At 39.7% G+C, this 14,736-nt stretch overlaps 1 protein-coding gene across 14 annotated transcripts in view; it reads right to left on the bottom strand.

Annotated features, from left to right (window-relative positions):
* MAST2 (microtubule associated serine/threonine kinase 2) overlaps nucleotides 1–14,736 on the bottom strand; it is a 207,083-nt gene that overhangs the window by 48,032 nt on the left and 144,315 nt on the right. For all 14 annotated transcript variants that reach the window (XM_086386186.1, XM_086386194.1, XM_086386187.1 and 11 more), the window contains one exon: nucleotides 14,015–14,106. In XM_086386186.1, the coding sequence (XP_086242312.1) occupies nucleotides 14,015–14,106 (92 nt within the window). The remainder of the gene's footprint in view (nucleotides 1–14,014; nucleotides 14,107–14,736) is intronic.

Below are 14,736 nucleotides of genomic sequence, written 5' to 3'. Positions count from 1 at the left end.
CATGCCTACACATTTTAAGACAGTCTTTTTTTTCTCAGACAGTCTTTATGCATATACATACTGGCACGCTGCAGTCCATGGGGTTGCAAAGAGTCAGACATGACTGAGTGACTGAACAGATGGACTGACGCATAGATACAAAAAGAATATGAAGAAGGATGTTCGTTGCAAAACTGACTAAAATAGTGAAGAACTCAAAACAATCTAAATATTTGTGCTAGTTATCAATCAGATATTTCTGAAATTCATCCTTTAATACCTTCTCTGTCACAGAGAAGAGAATTCCTATCAGTTCAGTTCAGCTGCTCAGTTGTGTCCGACTCTTTGCGACCCCATGGACTGCAGCACGCCAGGCCTCCCTGTCCATCACCAACTACCGGAGCTTACTCAAACTCATGTCCATTGAGTCGGTAATACCGTCCAACCATCTCATCCTCTGTCATCCCCTTCTTCTCCTGCCTTCAGTCTTTCCCAGCATCAGGGTCTTTTCATATGAGTCAGCTCTTCGCATCAGGTAGCCAAAGGATTGGAGCTTCAGCTTCAGCATCAGTCCTTCCAATGAATATTCAGGACTGATCTCCTTTAGGATGCACTGGTTGGATCTCCTTGCAGTCCAAGGGACTCTCAAGAGTCTGCTCCAACACCACAGTTCGAAAGCATCAATTCTTCAGCACTCACTTTTCTTTATGGTCCAACTCTCACATCCATACATGAGCACTGGAAAAACCATAGCCTTGACTAGACGGACCTTTGCTGGTAAAGTAATGTCTCTGCTTTTTAATACGCTATCTAGGTTTGTCATAACTTTCCTTCCAAGGAGCAAGTGTCTTTTAATTTCATGTCTGCAGTCACCATCTGCAGTGATTTTGGAGCCCAAGGAAATAAAGTCTTTCAGTGTTTCCACTGTTTCCCCATCTCTTTGCATAAAGTGATGGGACTGGAGGCCATGGTCTTAGTTTTTTGAAAGTTGAGTTTTAAGCAGCTTTTTCACTCTCCTCTTTCACTTTCATCAAGAGGCTCCTCAGTTCCTTTTCACTTTCTGCTGTAAGAGTGGTGTCATCTGCGTATCTGAGGTTATTGATATTTCTCCCGACAATCTTGATTCTAGCTTGTGCTTCATCCAGCCCAGCATTTCGCATGATGTACTCTGCATTTAATTTAAATAAGCAGGATGACAAAATACAGCCTTGATGTACTCCTTTCCCAATTTGGAACCAGGTCCATTGTTCCATGTCCGGTTCTAACTGTTGCTTCTTGACCTACATACAAATTTCTCAGGAGGCAGGTAAAAATTAAATTTAATTTAAATATTAAATTATCTCTTTAAGAATTTTCCACAGTTTGTTGTGATCCACACAGTCAAAGGCTTTGGTGTAGTCAATGAAGCAGAAGTAGATGTTTTTCTGGAACTCTCTTGTTTTTTCTGTGAGCCAATGGATGTTGGCAACTTGATCTTTCATTTCTCTGCCTTTTCTAAATCCAGCCTGAACATCAGGAAGTTCTCGGTTCACGTACTGTTGAAGCCTGGCTTGGAGAATTTTGAGCATTATTTTGCTAGCGGGTGAGATGAGTGCAATTGTGTGGTATTTTGAACATCCTTTGGCATTGCCTTTCTTTGGGATTGGAATGAAAACGGACCTTTTCCAGTCCTGTGGCCACTGCTGCATTTTCCAAATTTGCTGGCATATTGAGTGCAGCATTTTCACAGCATCATCTTTTAGGATTTGAAATAGCTCAACTGGAATTCCATCACCTCCACTAGCTTTGTTCGTAGTGATGTTTCCTAAGGCCCACTCTACTTTGCACTCCAGGATATCTGGCTCTAGATGAGTGATCACACCATTGTGATTATTCGGGTCATGAAGATCTTTTTTGTATAGTTTTTCTGTGCATTCTTGCCATCTCTTCTTAATATCTTCTGCTTGTTTAGGCATTTCATTTATGGCAAACACATTAAACTTTCCCAGTAGAGGGCGCTGGAGGAACACTGTACAAGGAAGCGGCTCAGGGTGCAGTCCCAGCAACTACACCTTCCGTCAGTCGTGTGGCAGTGCGGACAGGCAGGGGCGCGCTAACATAGTCACATGCTGTCAGCCTTGCATCCTGAACCTGACCTAGTGATCACCTTTCCACAGTCCTCCCTGAAACGACACTGTACGCTTCAGGCATGCCCACACTAGTGCCCTGATGCCCTCTGCTTGCCTGGTTCACTCCTTATACTCTAGGGTTTGTCTTCCATGTTGTTCCTGAGGGATATAATATACTCCATGCCACCTACCCTCTGTGCAGGCCTGGATACTGGCTGCTGTGCCAGTGTTCTGGAGAGCTGCCATGCTGACTGCTCAGTGGCTATGGACCAGTTCTGGTCTTCTTTTATTGTCACAGTTTATAATTCTATTAAACTTCATCTGTTTAAATCACTGTGTGGTTTCTGTCTCCTAATTAGGCCCAGACTGCTATAAGGTCCATCAATAAGAAAATTAATAAGAATGTCTTTGAAAGGCTCATTAGTGGAACGGACACAGTTGAGAAAATAGTCTCTGACCTTGAGGAATGATACTAGAAATTTCCAAAACTAAAAAGAGAGGGAAAAAAAGGCTGAAATTAATAGAACAGAATATCCAAGAACTGTGGAACAACTGCAACAGGTGTAAGACTTGTGTAATGGAAATGACACAGGAAGAAACGGAAGAAATATTTGAAACAATAATGATGAGAATTTACCCAAATAGATGTCAGACACCAAACCACAGATCCAGGAAACTCAGAGAACACAAAGCAGGATTACATGCCAAAAAAACACTACACCTAGCATACTATATTCAAACTTAGAAAAAAAATCAAAGACAATGAAAAAAATCTTGAAAGAAACCAGATGGTAAAAAGATCTTATCTACAGAGAAGAAAAGAATTATATTCTCCTTCTCAGACATCCCACAAACAAGGGAGCTGAGAGGGAAAAAACCCCACCAGCCTACACTCTACAAAAACCTACAAAAACTCCCACTCTACAATATTATTCTTCATAAGTTGAAAGAGAAACTAAGATGTTCTTAGACAGTCAAACACTGAGGGAATTTGTTGCCAACAGACCTGCCTTACGAGGAATGTTGAAAGTTCTAAGAGAATTCCCTGGTAGCCCAGTGGTTGGGCCTTTGAGCTTTCATTGCCCTGGCCCAGGTTCAATCCCTGGTCAAGGAACTAATATCTTGCTAGCTGTGCAGTGTGGTAAAAAAAAAAAAAGTTCTAAGAGAAGTAAAATGATATAGGTCAGAAACTTGGACCTACATAAAAGAACAGCATTAGAGGTGAAATAAGTAAAGGTAAAATTAAAAACTTGATATCATATTTTTTATTTAACAGATAAGTCTGTTCAAAATAATAATAGCAAAAACGCATTTAACTATGTATCCATAAAAACATTCTATCCATGTTTTTATGCTTATGGATATGTGAAATGAATGACTGCAATGAAACAAAGGATGAGGGGAGGAATTTGGATTATTTTGTTATTATAAGGAATTTATACTACCTGTGAATCAGTATGATGTTTTTTGAAAGTGGATTTGGATCAGTTGTGAATGTACACTGAAAAATCTAAAACTTACACAGACACAGAAAAAAGAAAAAGCTGATATGCTAACAAAGGAGAGAAACATAAATCATATAAAGTGCTCCATTAAAACCAGAAAAGAGTAGAAGACAAAAATAGGAACAAAGATCACAGACAACAAATGGAAAACAGTAGCAAAAATGGTAGATACAAGTCTAACTGGAAAAGGAAATGGCAACCCACTCTTGTATTCTTGCATGGAGAAGTCCACGGACAGTCCATGGGTTCGCAGAGAGTAGGACACAACTGAGCGACTTAACACACACAAATCTAACTGTATCAAAGAGTTGGACCATAAAGAAGGCTGAGCACCAAAGAACTGCTGCTTTTGAACTGTGGTGTTGGAGACTTTTGAGAGTCCCTTGGACTGCAAGGAGATCAAACCAATCAATCCTAAAGGAAATTGAATCCTGAATATTCAATGGAAGGACTGATGCTGAAGCTGAAGCTCCACTGCAAAGAGCCGACTCATTAGAAAAGACCCTGATGCTGGGAAAGATGAAGGCGGGAAGGGAAGGGGGTGACAGAAGATGAGATGGTTGGATGGTATCACCAACTCAATGGACATGAGTTTGAGCAAGCTCCAGGAGATGAAGCACAGGGAAACCTGGCATTGCTACAGTTCATGGGGTCACAAAGAACTGGACACGACTGAGCGACTGAACAATTATAACAACTATATCAACACGAGTGTGCTAAACCGCTCAGTTGTGTCTGACTCTTTGCGACCATATGGACCACCAGGCTACTCTGTCCATGGGATTCTCCAGGCAGGAATACTGGAGTGGGTTGCCATGCCCTCCTCCAGGGGATTTTCCCGACCCAGGGATCAAACCGACATCTCTTACATCTTCTGCATTGGCAGGAAGGTTCTTCACCACTAGCACCACCTGGGAAGCCCAACTATATCAATAATCACCTTCAATGTTTATCAGTTCAGTTCAGTCGCTCAGTCGTGTCCAACTCTTTGCGACCCCACAAATCACAGCACGCCAGGCCTCCCTGTCTATCACCAATTCTCGGAGTTCACTCAAACTCATGTCCATCGAGTTGATGATGCCATCCAGCCATCTCATCCTCTGTCGTCCCCTTCTCCTCCTGCCCCCAATCCCTCCCAGCATCAGGGTCTTTTCCAATGAGTCAACTCTTCGCATGAGGTGGCCAAAGTATTGGAGTTTCAGCTTTAGCATCAGTCCTTTCTAGGGAACACCGAGGACTGATCTTTAGGATGGACTGGTTGGATCTCCTTGCAGTCCAAGGGACTCTCAAGAATCTTCTCCAACACCACAGTTCAAAAGCATCAATTCTTCGGCGCTCAGCCTTCTTCACAGTCCAACTCTCACATCCATACATGACCACTGGAAAAACCATAGCCTTGACTAGATGGACCTTTGTTGGCAAAATAATGTCTCTGCTTTTCAATATGCTATCTAGGTTGGTCATAACTTTCCTTCCAAGGAGTAAGCGTCTTTTAATTTCATGGCTGCAGTCACCATCTGCCGTGATTTTGGAGCCCCAAAAAATAAAGTCTGACACTATTTCTGCTGTTTCCCCATCTATTTCCCATGAAGTGATGGGACCAGATGCCATGATCTTCATTTTCTGAATGTTGAGCTTTAAGCCAACTTTTTCACTCTCCTCTTTCACTTTCATCAAGAGGCTTTTTAGTTCCTCTTCACTTTCTGCCAGAAGGGTGGTGTCATCTGCATATCTGAGGTTATTGATATTTCTCCCGGCAATCTTGATTCCAGCTTGTGCTTCTTCCAGCTCAGCGTTTCTCATGATGTACTCTGCATATAAGTTAAATAAGCAGGGTGACAATATACACCAATATACAGCCTTGACGTACTCCTTTTCCTATTTGGAACCAGTCTGTTGTTCCATGTCCAGTTAGTTCTAACTGTTGTTTCCTGACCTGCATATAGGTTTATAGTCTAAATTAAAAAGATTGAGACTGGCACACAGATTAAAAAAAAATAAAAACAAGACCCAACTAAGTGTAGTTTTACAAGGAAACCTTTTAAAATATAAAGGCACATGTAAATTAAAAGCAAATGGATAGAGTAAGAGATCTACTAACACTAATCAAAACAATGTGGAAGTAAGTACATTTCAGACAGTTTGGGAAAACCCAATCCCAAGGAAAAGCAGTGCTAAAGAATGTTCAAACTACAAGACAATTGCACTCATTTCACGGGCTAGCAAGGTAATACTCAAAATCCTTCAAATTAGGCTTCAACAGTATTTGAATTGAGAACTTCCAGATGTACAAGCTGGGTTTAGAAAAGGCAGAGGAACCAGAGATCAAATTGCCAACATTTGTTGGATCATAGAGAAAGCAAGGGAATTCCAGAAAAACATCTACTTCTGCTTCATTGACTATGCTAAAGCCTTTGACTGTGTGGATTACCACAAACTGTAGACAATTCTTAAAGAGATGGGAATAGCAGACCATCTTACCAGTCTCCTGAGAAACCTGTATGTGAGTCAAGAAGCAACAGTTAGAACCTTTCATGAAACAAGTGACTGATTCAAAATCGGGAAAGGAGTACGACAAGGCTGTATTTTGTTACCCTGTTTATTTAACTTACATGCAGAGTACATCATGCAAAATGCCAGGCTGGATGACTTACAAGCTGGAATCAAGATTGCCAAGAGAAATATCAGCAACCTCAGATATGCAAATGATACCCTGAAATGGCAGAAGGCAAAGAGGAACTATAAGAGCTTCTTGATGAGGGTGAAAGAGGAGAATGATAAAGCTGGCTTAAAACTCAACATTAAAAAACTAAGATCATGGCATCCAGTCCCATCATTCATGGCAAAGAGAAGGGGGAAAAAGTGGAAGCAGTGACAGATTTTCTCTTCTTGGGATCCAGCATCACTGAGGATGGTGATTGTAGCCATGAAATTAGAAGACGCTTGTTTCTTGGAAGGAAAGCTATGACAAACCTAGACAGTGTATTAAAAAGCAGAGACAACACTTTTTGCCAACAAAGGTCTGTCTAGTCAAAGCTATGGTTTTTCCAGTAGTCATGTACGGATGTGAGAACTGGACCATAAAGAAGACTGCGCACTGAGAATTGATGCTTTTGAACTATGGTGCTGGAGAAGACTCTTCAGAGTTCCTTGACAACAAGGAGCTCAAACCAGTCAATCCTAAATGAAATCAACCCTGAATATTCATTGGAAGGACTGATGTTAAAGCTGAAGCTACAATACTTTGGCCACCTGATGCAAAGAGCAGGCTCATTGGAAAACACCCTGATGCTGGAAAAGATTGAAGGCAAAAGGAAAAGATGACAGCAGAGTATGAGATGGTTAGACAGCATCACTGACTCAATGGACATGAACCTGGGGAAATTTCAGGAGATGGTAAGGGACAGGGAGGCCTAGTGTGCTGTAGTCCATGGGGTGCGAAAAGTCAGACATGACTTTTCGACTGAACAACAATAACAATAAATTTAATTGAAGAGAATTCACCCATCTGCTTTCAGATCACAGCAGAATTAAACTAAATAATCAATAAACAGAAAGACAATTGCGAAAACCCCCAAATATTTGAAGATTAAACAACACAGTTCAAAATAACACATAGGTCAAATCTCAACAGAAAATTTAAAGTATTTTTAAGTAAATAAAAATGAAAATACAACTTATCAAGTTTGGGCAATGGGGCAAGGGAGCGTGAGGTACATACTACTGGAAATAAGACAGGCTACAAGAGGGATTTCCCTGGCAATCCGTGGTTAAGACTCTGGGCCTCCACTGCAGGGAACATGGGTTTGATCCCTGGTAGGGGAATTAAAACCCCTTATGATGCATGATGTAGCTGAATTAAAAAAAAAAAAGATATGCTACAAGGATGTATTGTACAACACAGGGTAATATAGACAATATTTCATAGTAACTGTAAATGGAGTATAACCTTTAAAAATTGAATTTTGGGACTTCTCTGGCAGTCCAGTGATCAAGATTCCATGTTTCCAATGCAGGGAGCATGCATTCAATCTCTGGTTAGAGAACTAAAATCCTACATGCCCATGCTGCGTGCTGTAGCCAAAAAAAAAAACAATTGAATCTTGATTAATTAATTAATCAAGGAAGATTTAAGATTAATCACCTCAGCCTCCACCTTAAGAAGCCAGAAAAAGAGCAAATTAAATTTAACATAAGCAGATGAAAAGAAAAAATACTGGAGCAGAAATCAATGAAATTGGAAACAGGAAATCAATAGAGAAAATCAACAAAACCAAAAACTGGTTCTTTGATAAGATCCACAAAATGGACATGCCTCTAACCAGGCTAACTAAGGGAAAAAATAGAGAAGACACAAGTCACTAACATCAGAACAGATGCTGTATTACTACAGATTCCATGGCCATTAAGAGGATAAGAAAGGAATATTATGCACAACTCTATGCCCACAAATTTGATACCCAGATTTAAATACACCAATGACTTAAAGACAAAACCTGCCAAATCTCACACAAGAAAAAACAGACAATCTGGATAGGCTTATATCTATTAAAAATTTAATCAATAATTAGTAATCTTCTAAAACCAAAAGCAGCGGGTCCCAGATAGGTTCACTTGTGAATTCCATCAAACATTCAAAAAGAAATTATACCAATTCTCCACAATCTTTTCAAGAAGACACAAGTGGAGGGAATACTTTCTAACTTATTCTATGAGGCCATCGTTACCCAAACACCAAAACCAGGCAAAGACATTATAAGAAAAGAACACTAAAGACCAGTATCTCTCATGAACATGGAAATAAAATCCTCTGCAAAATATTAACAAATCCAATCCAACAATGCATAAAAAGAATTATACACCATAACTAAGAGGGTTTTAATCCTAGGTATGCAAGGCTAGTTCAATATTTGAAAATCAATTAATGTAAACCATTATACCAATAGCTAAAGGAACAAAATCAAATGATTGTATCAACAGATCAGAAAAAGCATTTGACAAAGTCTAAAATCCATCTATAAAAAAATCTTTCAATAAATTAGGAATTGAAGGGAAGTTCCTCAATTTGATAAAGAACATCTACAAAAAAGTACAGCTAACACTGATACTTAATGATAAGAAACTTCAGGCTTTTCTGCCAAAATCAGAAAAATGGCGTGCCTATATCTTCTCACCACTGCTTTTCAACATCATACTGGAAGTTCCGGCTAATATAGTAAGCTAAAAAAAGGAATTAAAAAGTATACAGATTGGGAAGGAAGAAAGTATATAAACTGTCTTTGTTCGCAGATGACATAACGGCCTGTGAAGAAAATCTGGGGGAAAAAATCAACAAAAATCCTTCTGAAACAAGTAAATGATTGTATCAAAGTTGCAGGATACAAGGTTAATGTACAAAAGTCAACACTTTATACCATCAATGAACAAGTGGAATTTGAAATTAAAAATATTACCAATCACATTAGCACCCCCAAAATGAAATAATTAGGTATAAATCTAACAAGTTATAAATGTACAAGATCTACATGAGGAAAATTTAAAAACTCAGATGAAAGATATCAAAGAAGAACTACTTAAATGTAGAGAGTTTCCACATTCACGGATAGGAAGACTCAACACTGTCAAGATGTCAGTTCTTCCCAACTTGATCTGTAGATTCAATACAAACACAATCAAAGTCTCAGCAAATTATTTTATGGATGGAGAAACTGATTCTAAAGTTTATATGCAGAGGCAAAAGATCCAGAATATCCAACTCAATACTGAAGAAGAACAGAGTTGGAAGACTGATATTACCAAACTCAAGACCTACTCTAAAGCTACAGTGGTCAAAACTGTGTGATGTTAGAGGAAGAACAAATAGATTAATTGAATAGAATAGAGCCAGAAACAGGCCCAGGAAAATGTAATTAACTAATGCTTGACAAAGGAGCAAAAGTAATACAATAGAAAAAAGACATTCTTCCTAACAAACAGTGCTATAATGACTGGACAGCCACCTGAAAAAAAAGAATAGATGCAAATCTTGATAAAAATTAATTCAAAATGGATCACAGACCTAATCATAAGACACAAAACCACACTCCTAGAATATAATGTAGGACAACACCTTGATGACCTGAGACAGGACAATGACATTTTAGATGCAATACCAGATGTACAATCCATGAAAGAAATAATTGATAAGCTGGTCTAGGGTAAAATGAAAAACTTCTACTCTCCAAGAGGAGAAAGCAAGCTACAAATATTAATACTTGCAACAGTCCTTTGGATAAAGGACTGTTATCCAAAACATACAAAAAAAAACACTTAAAACTCAACAATAAGAAAATAAACAACCTGATTGAAAAGCAGGCAAAAGATGTGAACAGACACATCATCAATGAAGATACATAGACGGCAAGTAAGCATATGAAAAAATCTTCAATACCATGTATCACTGCTGCTGCTGCTAAGTCGCTTCAGTCGTGTCCGACTCTGTGCAACCCCAGAGATGGCAGCCCACGAGGCTCCCCCCGATCCCTGGGATTCTCCAGGCAAGAACACTGGTGTGGGTTGCCATTTCCTTCTCCAATGCATGAAAGTGAAAAGTGAAAGTGAAGTCGCTCAGTTGTGTCCGACTCTTCGAGACCCCATGGACTACAGCCTACCAGGCTCCTCCATCCATGGGATTTTCCAGGCAAGAGTACTGGAGTGGGGTGCCATCGCCTTCTCCAACCATGTATCACTAGGGATACGCAAATTGAAACAACAAGGTACTACTATAAATGGATTAGAATGGCCAAATTAAAAAACAATGACAATACTGAAAGTTGGAAAGTTTCTGTAGAGCAACTAAAATTCTCATTTGTTGCTGGTGGGAATGTCAAAATGGTTCAGCCACTTTATAAAACTATCCCTAACCATACAATCTAGCAATCACCCTCCTTGGTATTTAACCAAATGAACTGAAAATTTATGTACACATGAAAACCTGTGAGTGAGAGTGGTATATCCAGACAATGGAATATTATTCAGCACTAAAAAGAAATGAGCTGTCAAACCATGATAAGATATGGAAGAAAGCTAAATGCATATTATTCATGGGAAATAGATGGGGAAACAGTGGAAACAGTGTCAGACTTTATTTTTTTTGGGCTCCAAAATCACTGCAGATGGTGACTGCAGCCATGAAATTAAAAGACGCTTACTCCTTGGAAGGAAAGTTATGACCAACCTAGATAGCATATTCAAAAGCAGAGACATTACCTTTGCCAATAAAGGTCCATCTAGTCAAGGCTATGGTTTTTCCTGTGGTCATGTGTGGATGTGAGAGTTGGACTGTGAAGAAGGCTGAGCACCGAAGAATTGATGTTTTGGAACTGTGATGTTGGAGAAGACTCTTGAGAGTCCCTTGGACTGCAAGGAGATCCAACCAGTCCATTCTGAAAGAGATCAGCCCTGGGATTTCTTTGGAAGGAATGATGCTAAAGCTGAAACTCCAGTACTTTGGCCACCTCATGCTAAGAGTTGACTCACTGGAAAAGACTCTGATGCTGGGAGGGATTGGGGGCAGGAGGAGAAGGGGACAACAGAGGATGAGATGGCTGGATGGCATCACTGACTTGATGGACGTGAGTCTGAGTGAACTCCGGGAGTTGGTGATGGACAGGGAGGCCTGGCGTGCTGCGATTGATGGGGTCGCAAAGAGTCGGACATGACTGAGCGACTGAACTGAACTGAACTGAAGAGAAATGAACCAATCTGAAGAGGCTACATACCGTATGATTCCAATTACATGGAATTCCAATTACATGGAATTCCAATTACATGCCTTTGCCTTTGGAAAAGGCAAAACTATGGAGACAGTGAAAAGATTAGTGGATATCAGGAGCTGGGGTACAGAGTGATGAACAGATGGGACACAGAGGATTTTAGGGCAGTAAAACTACTCTGCATGATACTACAATGATAGATACATGTCACTATACATTTGTCAAAACTCATATAAAAAAAAATAAATTAAAAAAAAAACTCATATAATGCACATGAAGAGTGAACCCTAATGTAAACTACGGGTTTTGGGTAATAATAATGTGACAATGCAGGTTCAACAGTTGTAACAAATGTACTAATCTGGTGCTGGATATTGATGGTGCAGAAGGTGGTTACATGTGTGGGGATAGGGTATATGGGAACTCTGTACAATCCACTCAGTTTTACCATGAATCTAAAACTGCTCTAAAACAGGTTTATTACTTAAAAGAAAAAAAAAATCACAATGAACTAGAAAGGTTCCACTCCCAGAATGGCTAAGTGCCTACTTAATTGACCTTACTATAGTTATAATCTAGTTATATATGCTGTTGTTGTTCAGTTTCTAAGTCATGTCCAACTGTTTGTGACCCCATGAACTGTAGCAAGCCAGCTTCGCTATGTCCCTGAGTTTGGTCAAACTCATGTCAGTGATGCCATCCAACCATCTCATCCTCTGTCACCTAGTAAATATTTAATATTGAACTAAACTGTATGAAATGAACCTACTTTCAAATCAACAGACCCCATACTATTCAACATATTCCAGACTTTAAAGTGAAAATAAAGAGTCTTAGAATATTCTGTGGATCCAAATATCAGGATGTATAAGATTTTAGAATTAATCCGATATGAAGTTTGATCTTTCTCTACATTTGGTTAAATGCAGAGTCCACAGTCATGAACTGGGCTTTTACATCAGTTCTTCCTCCCGGATCTGAGGCCTACTTAGATTTTCTGCAGTATTTAAGAGCGATAATGATGATAGCTAACATTTATGGAGTACTGGGGAGCCTGGTCGGCTGCCGTCTATGGAGTCGCACAGAGTCGGACACGACTGAAGCGACTTAGCAGCAGCAGCAAGCATGTTATATGTATTAACATAAAGCTAGAGCCCGCAGACCCAGACAGGCTGAAAAGGCCAGGTGATGTTCTCGATCAAAGTCTCTGAGTAGGGAAAAATCTAGTCCTAAATTCTGTCAGCAATCTAAATAAAGAGATAATCATATCAGAGAGAAGCTGCAAGTAGTGATTACTGCCTGGCATTTACATTACAGTTGTGATACTATGTTCAAGGTTTGGAAGTGCTAAATTAATTTCTACATGATGAAAAGTCCAAGTCAGATATATGCTGAGTTTTTACAAAGTTCATGGTTAGAATGCACTATCTGAGCTAACACCTAGCCCAGTTCATTCTGAGGGAAAAGTCCCTATGCACAATGAGAAATCTGGCTTTAAAAGCCAAGTAGGTCTAGTTCCCTGGGTCTCCCTGTGCTCTTGCTGGTGTCTTCTCATATTAGAGTTAGTACAGTATTTGAGAATTCTACTGATTCTTGGAAGAGGGTCATGAGCACACTGAATAGCTGGGTCTGAGTGAGTCTGATAAAGTGAGACCCTTATCTCAAGGACACAGATCAGCTTCAGAATCACTCGATTCTTAGGGTGCTCAAACAACTATTTCTCATTCATCCTCACAGTCACTCTCCAAAGACACACTAAACTATAAGCAAGTAGACAAACTCAAGTGGAACAGACCTGTCTTATTTGGTTTAATGCTATACTGTTTCACTACTTTGGTACCTTTTTATTGCCCAAAGACAAGGCTTGTAGATTATCAAATCCAGGCAGCAATGGCTTCCTATGGATCCAAGCCTGCTCTATTTCCATTATCCCTAGGTCTGGAACTTCTACTGTAAACAGCATAGCAGTGAACAGTGTAGCAGAGCAACAACTCCTTCCACAAAGCTGAGTCCCCTGGTCTGACTCCCCTGGGATTTAAGAATACATGTCTAGACTAAAACACATGGCTAACTCCAATGAGGTCTTCTGCCTCATAATTTTTATATATTCTTTAGTCAGATGCAAGTACATCAATCCTTATACTGCCTAGAAGAGCCCATATTCCAGATGAATGCCTGAGATCAGTGATTCCACATACTGGAACTGAAGTAAATGTCAACATGAAACAAACAGTTCTCTCACTACTGTTGACTTCTGTTCTAACAGAGGGCAAGTTATTAGGAGTCCTATGAGGCAGAAAACCATCTGTGTGAGCCCTAATTCTTGGGCAAGGTAGGACAAAATGTTAATGGAGGCCTCATCACATGGTCCCAGATGACCAGAGTCATAACACACTCTCAACACACCAGAACAGGGGTGGTGGACCCAAGACATGCATAAGACCAAAATGAATATTGACAGGTCAAGGCAAGAAATAACTAAGAGTCAAAAACAGACTGAACATACTCTCCCACAGAAAGCATGCCCGTGAGTTCTGTCTGCTTCAGTCAGCCAAGTGAAGAAACAATATATTGTAACACGATGAACCTCACACAGAGAGAAGAGGAAAGAAATCGGGCATCTGTGACCACTCTTTGATTCCACTTTTCTTAATCTTTAAGCACTCACCTGTGTGGCCATGGAGTGGTGAGTGCGGCCGTGGCAGTGTAGGTGACGTACTAGAGGTCACAATCAAACTCTTGCGGTTACTTGTCCGACAGCTGCAATGAAAACACAAGTGTCAGTTATAACAGGGTTGCATCATGGGCCCATAGAACTTGAGTGGCTATCGAGAGACAAAGTCACATCATTTCATGAGCTGAGCAGTGTAATACTTGGAACTGGGTTACCAATTACTGTTTGCACAGTGAGTCTTCATAATTCATTGTGTTCCATCTTGCAGTAACTTTTGTCACTGTCTTGACTCTTTCTTGTATTGTCACGGCACCTTTCCAATGTGCAGATTTTGCTTCCTAAGCAAATAAATATCCAAGGAGTTCCCTAAATGTAATAACCATGCACTAAATGGTATATAATGAAGAGTGCCCACTGCAAGTTTGATTCAGAAAACAAAAAACACAAGCCATAAATATTCTCATCTCTCATAAAAATTAATGTTCTTGCCATAAAAATGAAATGATTAAATCTATGAAATTTATCTTTGAAAAACTGCTTAATCAATTAATTAATAGTCTCATTTCAACATAAATTTCAGAGCAGGGCTGGGTTTCTTCTACAAAGTTGGCTTTCCTTTACATTTTAATGCCTGAGGATTCTTCTTGTGCTTGGAGAAAGTCAAATCATGTTGAAAAGTCATTTCATGCTCAACCTGTTACTGTAAAGTGTAAGTA

Source organism: Bos grunniens, chromosome 3 (genome assembly GCF_055505025.1).
Source record: "Bos grunniens cultivar Pamir isolate PY7600 chromosome 3, Bosgru_T2T1.0, whole genome shotgun sequence".
NCBI lineage: Eukaryota > Metazoa > Chordata > Mammalia > Artiodactyla > Bovidae > Bos > Bos grunniens.
Note: the sequence above shows the minus strand (reverse complement) of the source record. Positions and strands in the feature narration are given on the sequence as shown.